Source organism: Mustela nigripes, chromosome 7 (assembly GCF_022355385.1).
Source record: "Mustela nigripes isolate SB6536 chromosome 7, MUSNIG.SB6536, whole genome shotgun sequence".
In the NCBI taxonomy this organism is placed as follows: Eukaryota; Metazoa; Chordata; class Mammalia; order Carnivora; family Mustelidae; genus Mustela; species Mustela nigripes.
In genome coordinates this window covers 51307741-51331873 of record NC_081563.1, presented here as the reverse complement: position 1 = coordinate 51331873, position 24133 = coordinate 51307741, and the positions used below count along the sequence as shown (strand labels likewise).

The following is a 24133-nucleotide window of genomic DNA, read 5'->3' as shown; positions in this document are numbered from 1 at the left end:
TTGTTTAAATAAAACTTTTATATTTTTATTTATTATATAATTATTTTATACTTATTTATATAAAGATGTACCTTTGAAGTAAGTATATATAGTGGTATTTTATGGGTTTAATTTATATAAATGACATTGAGCTATCAATTGTATTGTTTCTTTTTCTTTTTTAAAGATTTTATTTATTTATTTGACAGACAGAGATCACAAGTAGGCAGACAGAGAGAGAGGAGGAAGCAGGCTCCCTGCTGAGCAGAAAGGCCGATGTGGGACTTGATCCCAGGACTCTGAAATCTTGACCTAAGCCGAAGGCAGAGGCTTTAGCCCACTGAGCCACCCAGGTGCCCCTCAATTGTATTGTTTCTAACTTTGATCCTCCAGCACTATATTTCTGAAACCTTTACATATTGTTATGTGTAACTATCGTTCATCATCTAAAATAGCTTCGTAAATGTTGCATATTACATTCAATCATATGTAAGTACTGAATTTACCCATCAGTCCCCCAGATTGCTTCTACTATTTTCTACCAGAAACAATACCAAAATCAACACCCTCATAAATGTATTCTTGTGGGAATAGAGTTGAGCTTCTTGTGGGGTATGGGCCCATCACAATGTGGCCTCAAGTCTTCCCAGCAAGCCACTAGCCTCTACACCACAGCAACTTTGAATGAATTAGGAAAAGAGTTGCCAAGTTACCACAAACTTCCTATTGGATTTGCTTTAATTTCATTGATTTTACAAATTAAATCAGGGAGAAATTGACAATTTTACAATGTGTAGACAGCCTATTCAAAGAGTATCTCTCTCTTCATTTACCCAGTACTTCCTAAATGTCTTCTAATAGAATTCTGAAATTTTGCAATAAGGGCCTTATTGTACAACTTTTAAAATCTATCTGTCTTATTTTCATTTTACTTTTTTTCTTGGCCTACGACCTTAGGAATAATGAACACAATGGGTGGCAGTAGGCAACTTTAAGTATTTGTTTTTGTGTTCTTCTTGATTTGTTAGGAATCTTTCTAAAATTTGCTCATTAAGCATGATCTTTGCTGGGGATTTTTTAGAGCTGCCCTTTGCCAAATTAAAAAACCTCCATATATATTGGTAGTCACTTCACATCTATATCAACTTTTCCTGAATGTAATAATATGCCTCATGTTTCTCTGTCTCTCCTCAATGTATAAGACATTGTGGAAACAATAGTTTCAAACTGACTTGGCTTTTCCATAGCAAGCCCATTGCAAAAATGTGTCCACACCAGGTAACAGCAACAGCAGCCAAAAAAGAAGGAGGAGGAGGAAGAAGAGCAGGAGGAGGAGGAGGGGGAGATGGAGAAGAAGGAGAAGAAGACAGAAGAAGAAGAAGAAGAAGAAGAAGAAGAAGAAGAAGAAGAAGAAGAAGGAGGAGGAGGAGGAGGAGGAGGAGGAGGAGGAGGAGGAGGAGGAGAAGGAGGAGAAGAAGGAGAAAAGAGAAAAGAGACGGTATTTCCCATCATGGAGCTGGGCTCGTCTGCATGTATAGGATGCTTCTTGGCTCAAAACCATTCTACCTCCTGCTTAAGCAGCTCCACTACAGCAGAAAGTCCCTTTGTTGTTCCCCTCCCTCAAAGTCGCCTACAGCTTTGTTCCTCATCAGGACCGCTCCCTGCTGGGGCCTCAAGTCACAGAAGTCCCTACAGCCCTGAAAATTATACCATGGTTGAGACTTAGATTAAAAACTGTCCCAAAGTCATCCATGCCACTATACCCAATATGACCTACCTAATGAAAGACAAACTAAATCTAAACCATGCAACTGTGATGACAAAAGATGTTAAGACTGCCGCAATCATTTGCAGAGGTCCAACACTGGTATATATACATTGTAATGTATACAATGAAGATTGAACTTCAAGCTTCTAAAAAATAAAGCCATCTGTAGGGCACTGCAATACTTATGTCTTGGCAGCCTTCCCAGGGCATGAAAGAACCAACATTTCCAAGACACAGCCAGGCAGCCATCAAAAAATTTTTTCCCAGTCCAATCTCCTCAGAGCAGAGTGCACTGTAGATTTCAACAACAAAAGGTAATCTTCACAAATAAGTACTGAACATTTTTTACATCATTTTGTGCTGATTTATAATTTGATAAATGACTAAATGTTCACGATTAAGGTGAATTTTTTCTTTCCTATTTTATAACCCATTATATTATGCAATTACCATGATCTTACCACCCTGTAACTAGAACAGTTATAAAAAAAAAAAAAAAAGAAGAAGAAGAAGAAGAAGGAATGAAGGAAAAAAACAATAGAGACTTTTCTTAACATTTTGGTAGCAAATATAAAAGTTTTACCAGAATTCAGGAAAATACTACCATCAAGATTTACGGGTCATATTAATCACTTTCACTAACATCAGCTTGGTATTAATGAATCTGGTTGCCCAGAGATATTCACCAAGGTTCCAAATTTAGTCAGAAATGGTATACCAAGAATTTAAAAATTGGGTAAGAATTGATATTTTTGAGATGTACTGACCATTATCAAAATTGGAATAAAAAAGGTATAATAATCATGGCTGATATTCTTTCACTGAAAACGTTGAACATACTAATACTAGGGGCACTGGGGTGGCTCAGTTGATTAAGCTTCTTACTCTTGAGGTCAGCTCGGGTCCTAATCTCAGGGTCATGAATTCAAGACCCACACTGGGCTCCATGCTGGATATGAAGCCTACTTAAAACATAAAAATACAAATAAAAACATAAAAACATACTAATAATAGAAATGACCAGAATCTCTTCATGATGAGAAAGAGGGAAAAAATACTCAGGGTTTATATATATTACTTCATATTTGATGAGCAGCAATGTTCTACAGAAATATAACACAAACCATAAAGGTGAGCCACACTGCGATTTTAAAATTTCCTAGAAGCCACAGTAGAAAAGTAAAAAATGGGTGATGCAAATCATCTTACATTCCTTTTTTTGTACCAAGCCTTTGAAATCCAGTGTGTATGTTACACTTACAGCACATCTCATTTAGGATTCTCCATGTTTCAAGGGCCCAAAAGCCACATGCGGCTCCTGGCTGTCTTACTGAATAGCATAAGTCTCCATCATCCGGAACTGAGATTCGAGCCAAAGGCAGAAGGACATACCACATGCTCTCATACAATGAGCAGGTGGTATTTGTTGAATGAATGAATGAACAAAGTGAAGAAAGTGAGAGAAAATCCTAAACCAGCAATAACAACAAAATGACAACACAAGAACATACATGGAAAAATAAGCCATTGAAGAGGACATGACTCTCTGCGGAGTCCCCAGCATCAAGCATCTCTATCTGCTGTGCTGTTACTAAAGTTCTGAAGTTATAGGGACAGATCTCTATGGGGGAGCCTCTTGAGGTGGGAGCAGACGTCAGATGAAATAATGACCCTCAGGTCATGGCCAGAGGAGTCTGTGAAGTAGAACAGTGTCTCACTAAACCTCAAGTACCATTTTTCTATAATGGGATCAACTCAAAGTATCTAATCCACTAGAACACACTACTATCCACAAAACTGAAAAACACAAAAGCTGTCCCTAAAGCCCAGAGTAATGCAAGACCTCCAGCTGACAAAACAGCCTGCCTCAGAACTGCTGGATTTGCCTGTAGAGCAAGGGAGTGTGTGTTGTGGGGGGGCGGGGGGGAGATCTAACATACTTCTTCTGCCCTGTTATTTCTACTCCCCACGACGACAAGACCTTTGTAAGCAGGCAAGGGAGTTGAGAAGAGAGAAGTCAATCTCTGCAGCCCAGGCTGCTTCACATTTTTCAGAAATTACTGCATGTTCAAACAATGGAATATTTGTCAAAGTACAACTTGATCACCAGAATTCATCTGTTTTTCATAACCACATTTGACCTAAACTGTGCTGACTAAACAAGGTACCCTGTGTTTCGCAGTCTGGAAAATGTGGCTCCCACCATCATTTTCAGACCGCACTAAAACCTCTGGCCCCCTAGACTACAGCCGCTTGGTAACTAAATGCATTCAGATTAGGCCAAGGATGATGTCTGCTGGCTTCCCTTGTTACATCAATCACAGATTTTCATTTTCAATTCATATTTTGGTTAATATCTCTCTCTCTCTTTTTTTTTTTTCTGGGTATCTATCAAGAAACTGTAAAGGAGCTACATTTTTTTTATATTTTTCCCCCTCTCTGGGCTATGTATATACATATAAATTCACATATACCAACACACATACTCTTTAAATCTCCTACTTGGAAATCATTACAATTTACAGAAAAATTGTAAGCCTAGTATGAAAAAACACCCACATACTACTATTTACTCAGATTCACCTCCTGTCAATATTTTGCCCCATCTCCTTTATCTTTGCTCTCTAAATATTTATTTTTTCCTTAGCCATTTGAAAGTATGTTATATACATCAGATCTCTTTACTCCTAAGTACCTCATTATGCATTTCCTGAGAATAAGAATAATTTCGCTAACAACAGAATAGTTACAAATTTCAGAAAATTTAAGATTTTCCTAATCCACTGTCCATATTCCAGTTTTATCAATGGATCCAGAAAATGTCCTTTATAGCACATTTTCCCTCAAGTACAAGATTTGGTCTAGGGCAGGGATCAGCAAACCACAGCCCATGGGTCAAATCCATCGCATTACTTGTTATGTAAATAAAGTTTTATTGGAATACAACCATACTCATCCATTTATATATGGTGTCTGGCTCCTTTTGAGGTATAACTTGAGTGGTTGTGACAGACAGCCTATGGCCCACAAAGCCTCAAATGTAACTATCAGGTCCTTCAGAGAAAATGGTTGCCAATCCCGGTCTAGGACAATGCAGTGCATTTAGCTGTCATGGTGCTTTAGCTTCCTTTAATTTGAAACAGTTCCTCAGCTTTTCCTTATTTCTTCTGACTGACATTTTTGTAAAATATTCTCTCTTTCTCTCTCTTTCTTTCATAACAGAATGGTTCTCATCTGGAGCCTCTGTGATTTTTCCTCATAAATTAGATTCAGGCTGTGTACTCCAGATCAGAATAAAATACACAAAGTAATGCAGCCTCACTCGCGGGGCAGCTTACTCAGAGGCACCCGGTGTTTATCTGATCCCCAGTTATGAAGTAAATTTTAATCATGTAATAAAAAGGGTGCCCAATTCTATTTCTTGTCTCACTATTAATAAGCATTCCTGGGGAGACACTCTAAGACCACACAAATACACTACTACTTATCAAAACTCCCCCCCCCTAGATTTGGTATCAATGACTGATTCCTGCCTGAATAAATCTTTATTGGAATGACTGTAAAATGAAGAACCACTAAGAGTCTCAGATTTTACCCACCTGCAAGCCAACAAACTGGTGGGCCACAATTCTGTGAATGCTAGAAGGCACAAAACCCAGTTGGAAACAAAGGACTTAATTACTAGTAGCAGCAGCAGCAGCTGGAGTATCCGCATTTACACCTGCATTAATCCCCAGAATGCCAGTCTCCACAGGTCGACGTGAAGCGGTCCCAGAGACACCTGCGCTTACAGTGGTTTGCTTTAAAGGAGAGGAACCCTGAGCACAGGGAACCCAAATATCTTTGCTGCAGAGAAAAACACTATCTTGATCTTCCAGAGCTGGAAAACATACCTGCTTCTTGCTCTGGCAGGAGACATCCTCCCCACCTTACAAAGCTTTTGGCTACACAAAGATGTCTGAAAAGAGGATCCGGAAAAGACACAGACAGTGCCTTTCCTCGCAAGATGTACAGAGATGCAGGAGAACCATTCACTGTCTGCCGACAGTCAACACTCAACATTCTACTATAAGAAGTAAGAACACAGGCTTCTCCCCTGTTCACATATGCATGTATTTAGATAGATACGCATCTGTTCATTCATTTACGTATCTGTTTATTATTAGTAATGACTCATGGTTTTCTATTTTTTTCCCCCAATGAAAATACCCTTACTCACAAACTCTCCTACTTTTTTATTTTCCATTAAGATTTTAAAGCCCAGCTGCTTTTTATTGCATTACTTGGTGGAAGGAATTACACAGCTGAATTTCTGAATAGTGTAGGAAAATCTAGAAAGACAATAGGTCAAATGCAACTAAAACTTAGGGAAAGTGTCCTCGAGGCACTCCCAAAAACTTGAGTAACAGCTTAAACAAACTTCCCAAGTAGCCACTGTTGACTGCTTACACCCACAACTAGTAGCAGCCAAGTGCGGTTTGGACTGGACTATTGACTGTCTCAGAGATACTAGTTTCAATGGCATCTTTTTATGTTACAAGGGAAAAAAAAACAATAAGTAGGCAGACAGACCATTTTCATAGAAAGAAACTCATCTTACTGTTTAAGAAAGGAACATGCCATTCTTTTCCCTATGATGATTATGGCAAATCAGGCCTCCCCATAAGGCGGTTCTAGAAAACCAGAGCACAAAGTTTTTGACAAACAAGGTCACATAAAATTGTTATAGTCACATAGTCAGAGCATTGTTAAAGTATGGACCAAAGGCAAATCTGAAGGAGAAAAGAAAAGTTTTGAAAAGGTAGACTAAAAAAATGTAGGTGGTCTTCCCACCTCCATCCGTACTTTTGATCATTATTGACAAGACACTAGGTCCAGTCCCTTACTGGTGGTAGAAAAAGAAAAACCATGTGATGAGTACATTTATAAAGTTAATGTGTCTATTATATATCATATTAGGATACAACATGATATAATTAATAACTTAATACTTGTAAACACTTTTTCCCCCTTTTTTGTTTTTTTTTGTTTGTTTGTTTTTAATTTTTTTTAATTTATTTTCAGCATAACAGTATTCATTGTTTTTGCACCACACCCAGTGCTCCATGCAATCCGTGCCCTCTATAATACCCACCACCTGGTACCCCAACCTCCCACCCCCCCCGCCCCTTCAAACCCCTCAGATTGTTTTTCAGAGTCCATAGTCTCTCGTGGTTCACCTCCCCTTCCAATTTCCCTCAACTCCCTTCTCCTCTCTATCTCCCCTTGTCCTCCATGCTATTTGTTATGCTCCACAAATAAGTAAACACTCTGAATAGTTTTCCACACTTAGTTTGATAAATCGAGCCACTCTAACGATAATGACAACTGATTGTCAGAGGAGAGAATACAAGATAGAGAATTTATATTTACCTTTGAGTTCTAACTCAGCTACCTCCCACTTACGACTATAGGTGAGTGAACTGCCCAAGGCCAAGGTTTCCCCTTCCGGGAAAAGAGATGGATAAAAGAAAGGGTAGGCAAAAGTCCTTCTTGCCCTGATAGTTTATGATTCTTAATTTCTAGATTAGTATTTTATAAAAGTAACATTAAATGAGGATGGAATGTAGGAGGAGGAGCACATGTGTTCTTGTATTATTTCTATTCTGCATATTTATGTCTACACACACATTAGTCTCATTCCTTATTCTTCGCTGCGTTCTTAAAGAGTCCTTTTTATAATATAAAAATTTAATGAAGGGGTAGGAGTGAGCAGGACATGTATAAGTTGGAAAGAGAAATCCTTTTATAAGATTTAAAGGTAGCTGGCCAAGTGTTTTTAGATACCTTCTTTCACTGCATTCTCCCAGAAACACTGTGTGATGAACAACATTACTTGAATTTTTTAAATGCAGAAAATTGAGGCTGTGAGACGTTCAGTAACATGTCTAAGTCGAGATTTAGAGTCAAGCTTTCCCAATGTCTCTAATTTTAAACAACACTGTGCTGACCAGAAATCACTCGGTTTCTAATTTTGGTTTTTTTTTTTTTTAGTTAGTTATAACAGGCTTCAGCATTTTTACGAAACCTTTTATTCTTTGAGGCTACTGCTCTCCTGATGAACAGAAACAGACTCAGATGGGAGTGCAGTTTCTGCACCGTGGCCTTCCCACCCGCTTTCCTTCTGCGACACCAGAAAGCTGCCTGGAGCTGTAGCATCCATGTTGAAAGGACAAAAACAGGAACTACATACTCCAGATGGAGGAACAGCTATAAGATCCTCCCTGAGTCTCTGGGAGTGTGGGGCCAACACAGAGACACTGAGGTGCCTGGGACTTCTCGTCACGTTATTTTTTAAAAATCGTATTTGTTTAAACCACTAAAGGTGGTTGGGTTGCTTTTTTTTTTAACATTTACTGAATCATAACCCATACTGCTACAAACACTACCATTAAACATCATAAATGACCTCACTGTCATACCTAAAAAAATACGTTAGTGTATCTTATACTTTGTTTCAGGGTAAGAAGAAATCCCAAACCTAAGCTAGTAACACCCATATAATAGATGGATGAACTATATTAACCTCTGCCAAAATGACTGAATCTTCTTGGATGATAGTGTCTTTGATAGTCCTTTTTTAAGTCTCCATGAATTTTTCACATTGTACTTTCTTGAGGCATTTTGAACATTCATTCACTCATTTGTTTCACAACAATTAATTAAGTTCCTTCTGTGTGGTGGTAAATTGGAAGGAGAGGTGAATCATGAGAGACGATGGACTCTGAAAAACAATCTGAGGGGTTTGAAGTGGCGGGGGTGTGGGAGGTTGGGGTACCAGGTGGTGGGTATTGTAGAGGGCACGGATTGCATGGAGCACTGGGTGTGGTGAAAAAATAATGAATACTGTTTTTCTGAAAATAAATAAATTGAAAAAATTTTTATAAATAAATAAATAAACAAATAAATAAATAAAAGAAAAATAAATAAATAAAGTCCCTTCTGTGTGGTGGGCATAACACAGCATGCTGGGAGTTCCAGAAGTTCTAGTTAAAGACCTTCAGAGAAGGAAATAAAATGAATTCTGCCTCCATTCCCTAAGCAAATCTAGAGAGTTACAGGCAGAGTCTGGGTTTCTATCCAAGCGCTGAGGTCCTAAACTACTTCACCTCTAGACTGTGGTGTGAGTTATAAAAATATGAAAAAGTAGAGAATCCAGTGTAGGCCCGAACTCAGCTTTTCCAAATCCCTCACTATTTAAAAGAAATCCATTCTATTCACAGGTTAAAAACAAACTCTTCATTACACCTGCCACAGCCAGCTATATTTAAGCATGAGCTCCAGTTACAGCATTTGCTTCTGGTTAGATCATTCTGGTATATGCAACTTACATAACTGAATGACCAAATTTCCTCTATAAAACAAAAGGAAACCCCTCCCCTACATGTCCTCTTGTTCAAATCACGACGCTCTGGCCACAGTTATTTGTGTCACCCCCTCATAATATCCAAAACGACTGGGACAATGTAATAAATAAACTAAGTAGCCAGTAAAGACGACATTTTAGGAAAGCAAAAGAACCCCAAAATTTTTAATTTAAAGACTGAAAATAAACAAAAACCTGGCAGTCACAATCAAAATGGGAAGAGGAAGAAAAAGACATGAGAGATCTGGTTGGATATATGAGAGGAGGGAGAGAAGATGGTTAAATGCCAAAACCAGGTATCTCAGTAATGGGAGAAATTTGGCATAACTAACAGGAAGAAATATCAAAAGGAAGACAGTAAATAAGCGATATTTTTCAAGAAAGAGAACTGCCTGGAGGCACCTGGGTGGCTCAGTTGGTTAAGCATCTGCCTTTGGCTCAGATCATGATCTCAGGGTCCTGGGATCATGTAGGGCTCTCTGCTCAGTGGGAGCCTGCTTCTCGCTCTCTCTCTCTCTGTCTCAAATAAATAAAATCTTAAAAAAAAAAAAAAAAGAACTGCCTGTACAAAGGCATGAGAGAACACGGGGTCAATATATCTGGAGCATAGCCTGTGAGCAGCCAGGAGGAAAAGAGCGGCCAGAAATGAGGTAAGAGAGTCAAGCCAAGGATAAAACAGGGGTGACTACACAGACCAAGTTAAGAAGTTTACTGTATTCTGAGAAAAATGAGAAACTAAAGTATCTGAAGCAGAGTTTTTATATGATTTAAACTGTGTTTCAAAGGGGCGTTACTGGGTGTGATATGGAAAATGATTTATTTATTGTTCATTTTGTCAGCTTAAAAAATAATTATGCTATTGTGGTATCTAAATCTGTTTAAGTGAGACATTATTATTAGGGAAAACACACACACACAAGTAAGCACCCATGAGGAGCTCCATCTTCTCAGTGTAAGCATTTTGAAAAACCAATGTGAGTACATGTAGGAAAAAAAATTTTTGACCACATTTTTTTGCCTCTTGTTTTTATTCACAGCCAAATGATATGTATGCTCCTGGGTAATAAGGTCACCAGGTTAAAAGAGCAATATGACAATTATAAACAGTTAGATTACTGCGGCTACAAACTAGGGCCCATTAGCCCATACTACAGGACAGTTATCGCTATAAATGGCTTTTCCTGTGTCCTTATCAATGCAGCACACAAAGTATCTTACCCTTAGCTTTTCTCTAGGATCTATGTCGTGTTTATGCCTATCTAACCTCACCAGGCACCAGTGGGTCAGCGCAGCTGGGAGGCAGGGAGATAGGGCAGCAGAGTGATGGGACAGTCTGCTAAGTGTCAGAGATGGACTAGGAGTCACCAAATATTTCAGGGCAAAACTTTCCACATTAAAAAATATGTATATCTCTAAAGAAAATACTCAAACTATGCTCTTATTGCTCAGAAGTACTCAAGATCACCATGGAAGCAAACCAGAAAGCTTCCAGCTCTGTTCTGTGGAAGTTGGCTCCCCAAACAGTGCAACTTGCATTTGTCTTAGATAGTGGGGGAAAGGCAGATGAATATTTCTGAGACAGGAAAGAGAGTCCATTTCAAATGAAAATAAAATAACACTTACGAAAAGAGTCGAGAGGAATAGTGTCTAAATCTCAGAGCCTAAAATATAAGCCACTTGAAGTTCTTAAAAAATAAATGTCAAGTATATAAACATCAGCATTCCTTCCTGATGTCATTGTTATCCCAAAGATTTGAAAATAATACCTACTTATTTCATATTATTGTTCTCAAGAAGGCTTTTCCATTAAAAGTTCAATGTTCTTTTCTTATTTCCGCCCCAAAAATGCATATATTTCAAATAAACATGACAGATTTAAAACAAAACAAAAACCAGGTCTCTTCACAGTCTTCTACAAGTAGCTTTTCTCTAGACCCATTAAGTTAGGAACTTTTGAGAACACAAAGCACCCTGGTCATCCTTAACCTCTTTCACTATATTGAGAAGTAGCAGCTGAAATAAAATTTAACACGTTTGTTCTTTGCAGTTCTTCTTAGAACACACTCAAATATACTAATGTGATCTGTACAAAACAAACAAACAAACAAAACAAAAAAACCCAAGACAGAGATACAGTACACAGAGTTCTGATCTATCTGAAACAGGAGCACCCCCTCCTTTTTTTTTTTTTTTTTTTTTAAACAGATCATCTGATGAGTCTGGTGTTCCCTAGAAATTTAGCTCCAGAAACAACTTTAAGAAGATCTAGATGATTAAGCTATGTGCCTCTGGCAATGCTGGAATTCTATATCCACAATTTCCAATTTCTTGTGACTAGAGAAATAAAGTGATATTTTCCTCTCCCTGTAACACCATCTTTGGAAATGTCAAATGAGAATTAAAAACTTACAAACTCTAAGCCCCTAGAATTTTGCATATAGGTCTTTCTTGTTTGTCTTAATTTCTACCACAGTAGTAGTATATGACCCTGTTTGTGTTTTCACCCAAACCAAATATTCAAATGTTCGTTAAAGTGTCTTTGTAAAAAACTGAAAAAGTTTAAGTAATGGATTCCTACTATAGCTATATAAAATGAATACAAGTCAATAGTGTCTATGTTTAAAACAGAATCAGGATTAGTCTAAAAAAATGGGCAATAGTAAAGTACGATCAATTTTAATGAAACCTCAAAAGCCAGTCAGAGCTCTATTTATCAGCGTTCACTGCCAGATCAATGGTCTGTGAGAAACACGAGGACAACTGTATGAAGCTGATGTATGAATATCTTTTTTTCACTAACCAATCAACTGTCTTAATAACTAGATGTAGCAGAAATGTCTTACTATTTTTTTAAAAGGAAGTCTCATCTTTTTAAAACAATTAATGATTTAAAAAATCTGGGCATCAAAAATACACCCAATCTTCAGACCTGCTTTAAGTGTATGTTCCAATTCTCATTGTTCAATTTACTTGATTTTTAAACAGCAATAGTGCCTTCTGATAAAAGTACAGGAGTAAGAACCCTAAAATCTTACTTCTGGTGCCAACAAAAGAACTATCTCATGGCTTGATTCAGAGTGCGGCCAGTCTCTATCAAGTGATTTTTTTTTCTTTCATACCAACCATATGAATATGGGTCACTTATTTAATAGAGTCAAATTTGCAAAGCATTATGAGATTGTTGCACAGAGTGTTATATAAAGTCCAAGATAACACTATTACAAATACATATATAAATAATAAACCTTCAATGGTCACTATTTGAAAGTACCTGGAAGTCTAACGTTAGAATGCCAAAACTAATCATTTTTCTTTAATTGAAAATTTCAGCAGTGTCTTATGCCCTTCAAAGTATCTGTTTCCCAAATGCCTTAATGTAACAGCCAACTACTGCCAAAGTTCTTTATGTAATTTCATTAAGTAATTCCCTTAACACCTCGGAAATAATGTCACTTAAAACTGCTTGTATCCACTCCTTTTTCCACTCTCCAAATACTTTCCTTGCTATTATCAGCAGTCACAGGACCACTGATTTGGCATTTTCCTCCAGCTGCCACTGTAGACCATTCAAGTAGAAATCCTCAGATTACAAAGGGAGAAGTAAGTTCCAGGAAGATTCCAGCCTATCCCACCCCACCCCTAGCCCCAGCAATGATCATGAAGGATAAGCACATGAAGACATTGTGCATAAATTCTAGCTCTGCTACTCACTCATATCTCCAAATTAGAGCCAAATACTTTAAAAGGGATATTTTTAAAAGCAAGTAAGAGGTAAAATATCCTGAAACTTTACAAAATTATATCCAGAGAGATAAATTACTAACTATAATTCTCATATATATTTTTAAATCTCTGTCTGAATCCTGTTAGTAAAAGAATTCAGGGAACAAATCTATTAGTTTAGGTGCTGGGGCTAACTTATTCTTAATAGAAAAGCAGGTCACCAGCTTGCCATGCATGATGACTGCCCAGGGAAGGAAGATTTATGACACAGAAATAAGTTCACTTTGAAATATGCTTTCAAATTTAGATTTTGGCAAGGCTTCCAAACCTAAGAGAAAGACAAGTGTTAGGGTGTCCTTAGGAGGCTTATAAAAGGGGATACTCAACTGGAATTGGGGTAAGCCAGTTCTGGGGCAGAGGTCTGTAGTCAGTAGGCACCTGAAACCTAATTCAGCCTCTAGCTCCTTTTACATGAGGGATTCTTTCTAGGTCTAATAAAATTCAGGAGTTAAGGAAGCCTCTGAAATTCCAAGCAAAATATCACATGCCTGTACATATGTGCATTTTGTCTGGGGAAAGGGTTCACAGCTTTCATGAAATTCTCAGAGGCCCCTTGCCCAAGAAAATTTAAAAGAAATACTGCACTTGCTAGAGCCTTTGTAATATGAATTCATTGCATGACAACATTCTGCATTCCCTTACATCTCAGGCTGTTTTATAGTCTCCATTAGTAATTGAAAGTGAATTAAATAAAAATGAGGTTCTCATGATTCATGTAATACTAAGAGGTTGCTGCTTACTTTAAAAAAAAAAAATCCACATTTTGCTTATAATAGGCTATTCCTGGATCCAAGATGTCAGAAATCTTTAAAAAGTACACTTTTAATACAAATGCAGAAAGTATATAAATCAAAGGTATACGATGGTCAGCACTTGTTAATCCAGGATTTTTAAAAAATATTAATAAGCAGATTATGTAAAGCACTGGAGAACAAGAAAGCACAAGAAGATAAGATTATAAATGAGACCCACAAACCAGGAACATGGTTGTATTTACAGGTTTGCTCCTCCAAGTTCTTAATGACACCCATGCTCCTTGACATGGGACACTCTTCCAGTGAATGAACAGCAAATTTGGAGAAGAGTCAAAAAGATGTTGCAGTGTGCAGAGGAGCTTGAAGTATATACAAATCTTTGTCCAAACTGAACTGATTCAAAGCCTGGAGCCCATAAACATGGCAGACATCCCTGGGTTGATAGAGTTTTCAGAAAATCTGTAAGACAGGCTGCTTTCTGTCTTCATTCGACAGACAGGCCATCCATCTTCATAACTACTACCATCCTATGTACAAAAATCTCCAATTATTATTCTTCATCACTTCTCTTCCAGTAAAATTTTTAGTTTGTTATTTTCTCCCTCTTAAAAAAAGATCCTTAATGACTGTAAAATGAGGTTTTATATCCTGCCTCTTACCTGCCCATCTCTAAACTGTATATTAAGATTTAGACACTATAAGTTGTTTAAAATAATTCTATAAAATACACCTCCCTTTGCCCTGCACACTTCCACTGCATTACTACACCAAGAACCAAGTCTCAATTAACCACTATCTGACCCTTGTTCACTTTCTTCCCTCCCCTCCTCCTGCCAAAGTTTGCCCTTCCTGCCAAAGTTCAGCACTTCCTAGAAAAGTCTCACTGCCTGTTTGATATTGTACTTCACTTTAGTCACCAAAGGAAGAATTTACAGGTGCTTGGCCCCATCTATAAGACCATGACCGAAATCTGACCTCCTGTTACAATACGTGAACTCCTGCCCTACTGATAAGGCTGGCAGATATAAGTAGGATTTTTCAAATAATCCTTTGGGAATTTATAAGCAGCACAGCCATAAAAGGGGGGTGAATGGAAGGTCGGTTTCACTAAAAATAATAAATATTGCCATGTTTATTCAAAGTGTGCCTTGTTATCCTCCAGGCCAAAAGTTCAGATAAACACTATTGTAAATGACAAAATATTAGAACTTTTTGTTACTTCTGTTATGATCCTTCCGTTGGACACCAATAGAACTGTTTTCCCCTCGTAGAAGTCCCAGCCCTGATATTGTATAACACTGCCTGAGGCCAGAATCCTGGATTCATTTTCAGGTCAAAAGGAGGGCAGTTATCTTTCAAAATCAAAAACAAACATTTATTGAGTATCATTTACCACTAATACTAAGTGCTAAGTGCTAGGGCTAAAAAAGATGAATAAAACATGGTACCTGCCCTAAACGAGCTTACAGTCTATTGAGGAAAAAGAATACATATTTAGGATAAGGTGATATAATATAGTTGGCACTGATACAATTATGTACTGGGTGCTACAATAGTGGAAAGAGGAAGGGGGTCCACTGAACGCCACCTGAAACGTCAGGAAAATGTGCTGGAGGACACAAGTATGAAATAAGTATGAATCCATAAAACAAAAAGAATACTCATTCAGGCAGAAGGACTAGAATGAGGAAAAGACAGCAGGCCAGAAGCAGAATGGGGCATTCAAAGAATGGGAAGCATTTCAGTATCATTAAAACGAGGTAGTAAACAGCAGAGAACATGGCAGACAGGACACGGAAAACTGTATTTTACTCCATTTACACCACTCAGAGAATTTTAAGCAGGTAACATATATGTCAGATACATATGATTCACAGATCGCTATCACTACAGTGAGAAGTTGAGTTAGGGACTTACGATATAAGTTAGGAAGAACAGTTAAGAATTTTTCAATAATCCTGATGATCTAGGGCAATCATTTTAGGATAGGGGAGGATGAGAGAAGTAAAACTGTACTTAGGAGGTCACATTTGCAAATACAGAGCTCTGGATATGGTACTGAGAAAAAAGAAAAGATTTGGCTTTCAGCCTGAGGACTTGATAAAATGCTATTTTTACCTGAGATCATGGTACACCACAAAAGAGTAGATTTTAGGGAACAGGGACATAATGAGTTCATTTTGAAACATACTGAGTTTGCACTGCCTATGGAATTTGCAAAAATGTTAATATTAACTACATCGAGAAATGAAAAAAAAATCTATGTTACCAATTTTTATATTAAGTAATCCATTTTTAAATATGTTTGTCATTAATATTATGAAGACATGCCCTCCACTACACAGTCATACAAATCAGTGATTTGAGAATGGGGAAACAAATATAGAGAAGTAAAAAATTATACCCCCAAAAAAAGCTATGAAAAGAATCTAGAAGTCATACATGGTCTGGCTCTTCCTTTAGCAAAAGAGGTATCTGAGTGCTTCTCTAAAGTCCATCTAGGTCTGGAACAGCAGTGTCTAAAAAATAAACATGTATTCCAGAAATGGAGCTGAGCTCTTATCACTATGTATTTTTTCAAAACTAGGAAACATTATGAATGTGTGAATGAGGGAAGAGGCCTGTCTCTGCCACATAAACAATGCCTTATCAAATTATTACAGAACATTTATGACTAACAAATATTTCAACACTACAGAGGATCAGGGTGTGGAATTTATTTTTAAATCAGCAGTTTAAGGTCTTCTTTAAACTCACAGTTTAGGATGACACAGACTTTGTGTATTTAAGAATGTGTACATTTTAAATAATTGATATACTTTGTATGTTGATGGCAGAGACTAGAACCTCTGCCAACATGCCTATACTTTACATCATACACTTTAAAAAGTATCAGTGATGTGTCTAATAATCAGCATCAGAGATATATAACTCTTGTCAGATTAACTGCCACTGATTAAATTCCAATTATATGCCAGAGACGGAGTGAGGCACCACCATTCGTGTATTATCTGTAACTGTGCTGAGCAGATCATTACTATCAGAGCTCACATAGGAGAAAGCTAAGGTTTAAGTAACTTGCCTCACACCGCACAGCTAGTAGGTATGCAAACTAATTACTTCAGTACCCTTATAAATCACTGTTAGAGTTCTCATTTGAGGAAAATTTGCTACAATTTCTAAATCATCAATTCTTAATAAAGCTTACAAAAACTAGCAAAAACACTGCGATGAAATAAAGTGCTGTCATATTATAGTCATTCAAAGACCATAACTCCTCTCCTAGTAGACTGTAATTTTTTAAAACCAGAAGTCCTTGACTTATTTATACATCCTAGCTCACCAAACTATTTCATGCAGAACAGAAATTCAGTGTTTAGTGAATAAGTAAATGAGTGATAAAGTTTGAATTAGCATATGCTCAAACAAACATACTGCATATTGAGCTACCACTTACTTATTCATTCAGTTAGTATTTATTGAGCACCTACTATATGCCAAGTACAGTTGTTGGCACTAAACTTAACAAACTACTGATTTTCATACTTTTGCAGTATTTGAGAGGAAAAGTAATTTTGCAATTATGAGACTTAATAATAAATTACCAAAAAAAAAAACTACAAACAAAATAAAAGGAGTTGATTCCAAATTCTTAAGGGAAAAAAAAAAAGGCAGTAATGCATCCTCATCAAGTTGGACTTATCTAAAGAATAAAAGGATCATTTAACATCACAAAAATCTATCAGTGAAACTCACCATATTCATGAACTAAAGAATAAAAACCACAGGACTGTATCAATCTATTTGGAAAACAAATCCAATAAAATTCAATACTCATTTATGTTTTTACAAAAAATATCCAGAGTCTAGGAATAACTAGATAAAGAGTATTTACCAAAAATTTATTGCAAACGCCATTAATGGAAAAATTTTAGATACCTTCTATTAGAGATCAAAAATCAGACAAGGATGCCTACCATTATCTTCCTGAACAAAAAAGTAATGATGATCCTAGTCAATAAAATAAGACAATATAAAAAACAATGAGCTATAGGAATAGAAGAAAATAAACAAGTCAATATCTGCAGATCAACTACACAGAAAAGCAAAATTATGATCAACTAAACAGAAAATCTATCATAAACCAAACAACAAACCATAATAAAAGAGTTGAGCAAGGTTGCCAGATTTAAGTTGATTTACAAAAGTCAAGAGCATTCCTCAACATCATCAATTATTAATTAAAAAGGAAAGCAGAAAACAGCAGCAAAAACTGTATTTTGTATTAACCTTATAAGAATGCCCAAGACTATTAACATAAACAAAGCTTAGTAATTTAAAAATAGACTTTTTTCTTCCACAAGTAGCATGACTCAGCATGATCAGGTTGTTAATTCTTCCCAAAATTTACCTATAAATTCAATCAATTCAAATAAAATTCTAGAAGAAATTTTTTAGTGAACTCAAAGATTCTAAAATATATAGAGAGAACCACTAAAATCTACTCCTGGAACTAAGATTACACTAAATCACTCCATGTTAACTAACTGGAATTTAACTAAAAACTTGAAAAAAAATAGAAGATGAAGAAGAAGAAGAAGAAACAGGAGTAAGAGGAGGAGAAAGAAGAGGAAAAAAAGAAAAAAAAGAAAAGAAAATGACTGTAGAAAAGTATTCTTTCAGAAGATAAGCCTCAAGGAGGTCATAACCTTAAAGTAGCCCCAACTTATTTTAGCTTCTTTGGGGAAAAAGGTATGGAATCCTTTCCATTAAGAACAAACAAACAAACAAACAAAAAACAACTACTTATACAGACAGCTATTTTCATTATGAAGATTCATCCTATACTTGAATAAAATAATTTGGTTTTGCAAGAAAGGAAGGAAGGAAGGAAGGAAAAAAGAGAAAATAAAGGTTCATAAATTGTGGAGGCAATTTAAAAGAGAAGAAATGAGAAGGGACCTGTTTTACCATACATGTGGATGTATCACAAAATCATATATACAAGATGACCAATATCAAGATGTGATGGGAAAAATATTAAAGGTAGCATAAAGGGAATACCCTATAACCTTCAATAAAAGAGAGTTGTTGTTGTTTTTTAAACAAGGCTTAAGAAGTATAAACTATAAGGTTAAAATTGATGGACCTGATTACATCAAAATCAAGGATTTCTACTTATGAAGGATAATGACACATAGTTTAAAGTCTGGGGGAAAACTGGAAAGAAGACACTGGCAACATCCTAAACTGTCAATAGTTATAACATATAAGGAACTTCTGTGACTTCTCTTTCTAGCAAAAAACAAATCAAAATAAGAAAGCCAATACAAAACTGAACAAAGGTAAAAATTGGCGTTCCAGAGACGAAAAATCTTCAATGATTAGTGAGTCTATAAAGAGAAACACAATGTTACCAGTAATAAAAGAAATGCAAATTAGGGACGCCTGGGTGGCTCAGTTGGTTAAGCAGCTGCCTTCGGCTCAGGTCATGATCCCAGCGTCCTGGGATCGAGTCCCACATTGGGCTCCTTGCTCAGCAGGGAGCCTGCTTCTCCCTCTGCCTCTGCCTGCCATTCTGTCTGCCTGTGCTCGCTCTCTCCCCCTCTCTCTCTCTGAAAAAAAAAAAAAAACATAAAAAAAAAAAAAAAAAAAAAAGAAATGCAAATTAAAAGAAAGACATATCCTTCAATATCTATGAGGTTAGTAAAAATTAAAAATTATTTAAAATAAGTATTATATATATATATCTTGGACTTAAATAATGACAATAGTGTGTCACAAACTAAGATGTATATGATTTATTTAATTCTCTGAACATGAGATTGAAAAAAAATTATCTACTTATTTTAGCTGTCTTGAGACAACTCAATCTGTATCTTGCTCCATCTTTATATGATAAGGAATGTTAGAAGGAGAGAAGGAGTGCAGAAAGGAAGAAGAAAGGAAGAGGGAAGAGGAAATCAGAGAACAAGGAGAAGTAGGAGGAAGAAGGGAGAGGAGGGGAGAAAAAATTAGCAAGTCTTTTCTCAGACTAATGGAAATCACCTCAAAGTACTCTGGTCGTGAAGCCCATAGACCAGTGTCCCAACCTGTCTGGAGTAATGACTAAGTGATACTATATTAAACATATGAAGAAGAAAATAAATAGAAGACTGGCAAAAAGACTCACTCGATCATATTATAAAATAACCTGATAGAGGCTTCATAGATCTTTGTTATTTAAAAAGATCAATAATGGACTTCTCTCATCAATCTCTGATGATACTTATTAATTTTTTTAAAGATTTTATTTATTTATTTGACAGATCACTAGTAGGCAGAGAGGCAGGCAGAGAGAGAGGAGGAAGCAGGCTCCCTGTTGAGCAGAGAGCCCGATGTGGGGCTCGATCCCAGGACCCTGGGATCATGACCTGAGCTGAAGGCAGAGGCTTAACCCACTGAGCCACCCAGGTGCCCCAACTTATTAATTTTTTGATTCCCTTTATCTATGTGTCTGCATATAGGTGTACTACCAAGATGGAGAAAGGGTTATTTCTTATAATACCATTAACACCCATAATAACTTCACCCAGAGAGATTCCTCTTTGCCTAGGTTTTATAGGACAGAAGGAATAAGTGTCATCAGGAATAAAAAAATAAAGTTTTCATAAATATCATTTTGATATAGAAAGGCTATTTTTATTTAAATAACTATATCATTAAATTAAGAACGGAAATCTGTGTATATGTGACTATTTCTAGGTATAATTTTATCATTTTGATGATAGAAATTAATGTTATTCACTTACATCATTACATGGCAAACAAAAGATTCAAGAAGAAAATAAAGGATAATTTTTTATAATTAATACTCCTTAAATAACAGTTTCTTTTTTCTTACTCTTAATAATAAACAGAAAAACTATCAAAAATAAGAAAGAAGAGTTTTGAACTCAATGTACATCTTTATTAGTCAGAGCCAGAGAAAGACTCACCAGGACAGAATAAATGTGTAGACATCGATAAACAGGAGAGAAATCCACCAAATCCTGGGCTCCAGGTACCTGCAAAACAAGCAAGACTGTCAAAAATATGAAAGCAAAGCTATGAAGAACTTTGAGCTGCATTCATTTTTACTATTCAAGTATAAAAAATAAAAGCCAGTTCTAGTTTCTAGGAGAAAAACACAGACAAACAAACAAACAAACCATGCTCCCAGAAACCTAGTTTTGGTATTTTCGACATGGGATGCATAAACCATGAAGATGTCAGCAAGGCTGGGACACACAACAGAAGGATTAATAACAGCGAAGAGTAACAGGTGCCACAGGCCCTGCATCTGCTTTGAGATACATTTTAGGCTTCAACAAGGAAGCCTCCAAAGAGGAAGAGAAGGAGGTGGGAATATGACTTTGACGTGACTGTGTCTTCTTGAATTCATGGCAGTCTATCTAAAAGACTAAGTTTCAATGGTCAAAACCAAAACTTGCCACACAGGAGGAATTAAATGACCTGCCAGCCAGCTTCTGAAGGGTGTAAGAATTAGTGAGTATTTACATCAACATGCAATCAAAATACAGAAATATGCTAGAAAGAGAGGGGAATCATGTAAAAAGTAAGATAATAAAAGGAAAAAGCCAAACCTAGAAGTAATACCAGAAAATTGCAATCTGAACAATGTAGACAGATTAAACTGAGACATCAAAAGACAAAGTAAAACAAACAACATGAGGTAAGAACTGGAGATAGTCACAGTGCTAAAACTGTTTGGTTATGTGACCTGACAATGAGTAACTCACGATTTACTTTGGCCTCAATTTCCCCAACTGAAAAAGGAAACCATTCCCTATATTGCTGACCTACAGGAATTAAACAAGAATAAAAGGACACAGAGTAAATATTGAACAAAACAAAATAAAGCAAAAAAGAAAAGACAAAATTGAAGAAAGAAATAATCAGAATAAAAGACCTAGCTGTAGTTTCTACAGGAACACTGGTAACTATAGGATTCATCAGAATATAAGCAGCAGGCGTGTCTACATTGGGTTGACCTGACTCGATTCTAGGTCATTTTCCCTTAGTCCATCAAGCAGGCCTCATTTCTTCCTGGGGAGGCATAGCATCCTTCACCAAGATGTTTTTCCTAGTGAAATCTCACTCTACAACTCGGCAGCACAATAGCTACTTTCCTGTCCCTCCAAAACCATCACCTCTGTACATTAATTGGTTCCACTTCTTTGATTATTCTGTCCATTTGCTATATACCCATGATAGCATGTGCTAAATCTCTGTTTAAGAACCTCCCAGTGCTAGATACTCTGTAAGCACTAAAAAACAAAACAAAACAAAACAAAAAAACTCTTGATCCTATACCATGGCCCAAACATAGATTTATTTAAAAAAAAAAAAAAAAAGCCATTAGAAAAGCTAGTGAGCATTACAAAACCACTGAGAAAAACATTTTATGGACAGATAAACACCATGCAGTTAAAAAGAAAAAAGATTAAAACGCATGTAAAAATTGTAACTGGAAGAGTACAAAAGGACAATAGTTTTCATCTTAATAACACAAAAAGACAAGAGGCTTTTATATTACACACTCTTATTTGAAATGATCACAACATTAGAGCATCTTTACAGTCTCCCCTGTTGAGTTGCAAAGGAAGGAGGTGAAGGAAATTTATTTTAGCTTGCCAGAAAAACAGAGCCTACTAGTGAAAACTTCAACTAAGCAAAATATAAGTGCAAAAAGTGAAAAATACAAAAATTCAGTGAATTATATTAATAGTATTTTTTTAACTACATAAAAATTACACATACATATGAAAAAAGAAAGAAACATAAAAAGGTTTTAATCTGTATAGGAAACGAACCTTGTTTCTTTTATTTAGAATTAATGACTATAAAGTTATTTACTGAAAGTTTAAGGAAATTTAAGTAAATTCAATCACAACTTCATTCCCATGTTCTTCTTTATGCAGTTTATTTACTTTGTTTTGCTTTGACTCAGAACCATGAGTTTCACTCAAAGGAAACTGCTCGTAAGCCATTCCTCAGACAGGGCCATGGCCCCTTCCCACATCAGACCCATCCTTACAGAATGAACATCCACATTAGGGAAGAGTTTCCCTAAAAATCTGTGATGAATAAGGTAGTGGTACCACTTGCTAATGGGCTAAAAAGAGAGGTTTATCTGGGCCAACTTAAAAAACACAGATATATTTAGAGAGGACAAAAAGGTTTCCCTGTCATCTCCAACAAATATCTCCAACAAATATTTACAACCAAACCTAGTCTCTGTGAGGCTGTCTTGACATCCTCATCCTCAGCTTCAAACCATTTAAAATGCACTGACCCGGAAGTATTGGCTTTGCTATTTCTTAGCCGCTGCCACCATAATCCAGTTAAGTCTCCTTAAGCAAAGGACTGCCTGCTTTGCAGGCAGGCCACAGAAATCTAGATGAGAAAAGAAGCAGCGAAACGGGGCTTCAGTTCACAAACTTTACCTCGACCCCCAAAGTAGCCTACTATTTAGAAATCCTTTTTCCTCCATGCTCCCTTCTGCGAGGAACACTAGGAGCCCTGCAAGGAACCAAGAAGAGCGCTGTGAGGAGAAAGGTATGTAAAGCATGCACTGACTCATGTTGCTTTGAGCTAGATGTGTTTTCTCTGCTTCCACTAATGAAAAAGAATCCCATCGACAGAAAGGCAAAAGAAGGAGGGCAACATACACTATACGTGAAGGAATGCCACACGTTTGGAAGGATAAGAAATGAACTTTCAAAAACCTAAAGAGACGGGAGTGGGAAAGAGAGCCAAAGGCCATTTCTCCTGACTCGCATAAATAGGTTTGTTTTAAGGGCCACATTTTGCTCCCCATTTAAAAGGCACAATCTCTGTCAAGGTTGTCTTCATTCTTCTTCCCCCTCCTGTTTGTCCTTCTTTCCCCTCAAGTGCAAAGAATGATTCAAGCAGGGTTAGGTTTCAGCTGGGGCAGAGGGAAGGGTCCAAGGACACTCTCCTAAGCTAACAATGACTGTCCCTAATGGCTTCTGTCTCCTAACAAAAGCCAGGACTCCGTCTTTATCAGCTTCATCTAATTTTTCCTTTCCAAAGTAAATAACACAGCCCTTGCATTTTACACATGTCCAAGTTTGACAAATCATTATCGACTGAGACTATAACTGATAAGAGATAACTTTGTGGTAGGACGTTGTCATTTCCTCTCATAAGGGCTTTCTTTCTGAGATACAGAAACATGATTAAAATAGTTAAACATTTCCTCTGCCTGGCAGTCAGGAACTCAAGACATTAAGATACTGGAGTCTGTATTTTTCTAGTTCAAATAGATCTATAGAGATACCAAGAGCAGCCACAAACAGTATACTCAAGATTATCCTGCTTTTTTAACTAGTTGTTTTCCTTATGAATTCACAGGAAATAATTTCATCACCAAGGACA

The 24133-nt window shown here is 36.7% G+C and overlaps 1 protein-coding gene across 4 annotated transcripts in view; it reads right to left on the bottom strand.

Moving 5' to 3' along the window:
* The window catches only part of EXOC6B (exocyst complex component 6B), a 616111-nt gene that overhangs the window by 328601 nt on the left and 263377 nt on the right, over window positions 1-24133 (bottom strand). For all 4 annotated transcript variants that reach the window (XR_009405326.1, XM_059405853.1, XM_059405856.1 and 1 more), the window contains one exon: window positions 20668-20736. Coding sequence is in view for 3 of the 4 variants with exons in the window: in XM_059405853.1 (XP_059261836.1) it covers window positions 20668-20736 (69 nt within the window). In the remaining variant the exon portion in view is untranslated. The remainder of the gene's footprint in view (window positions 1-20667; window positions 20737-24133) is intronic.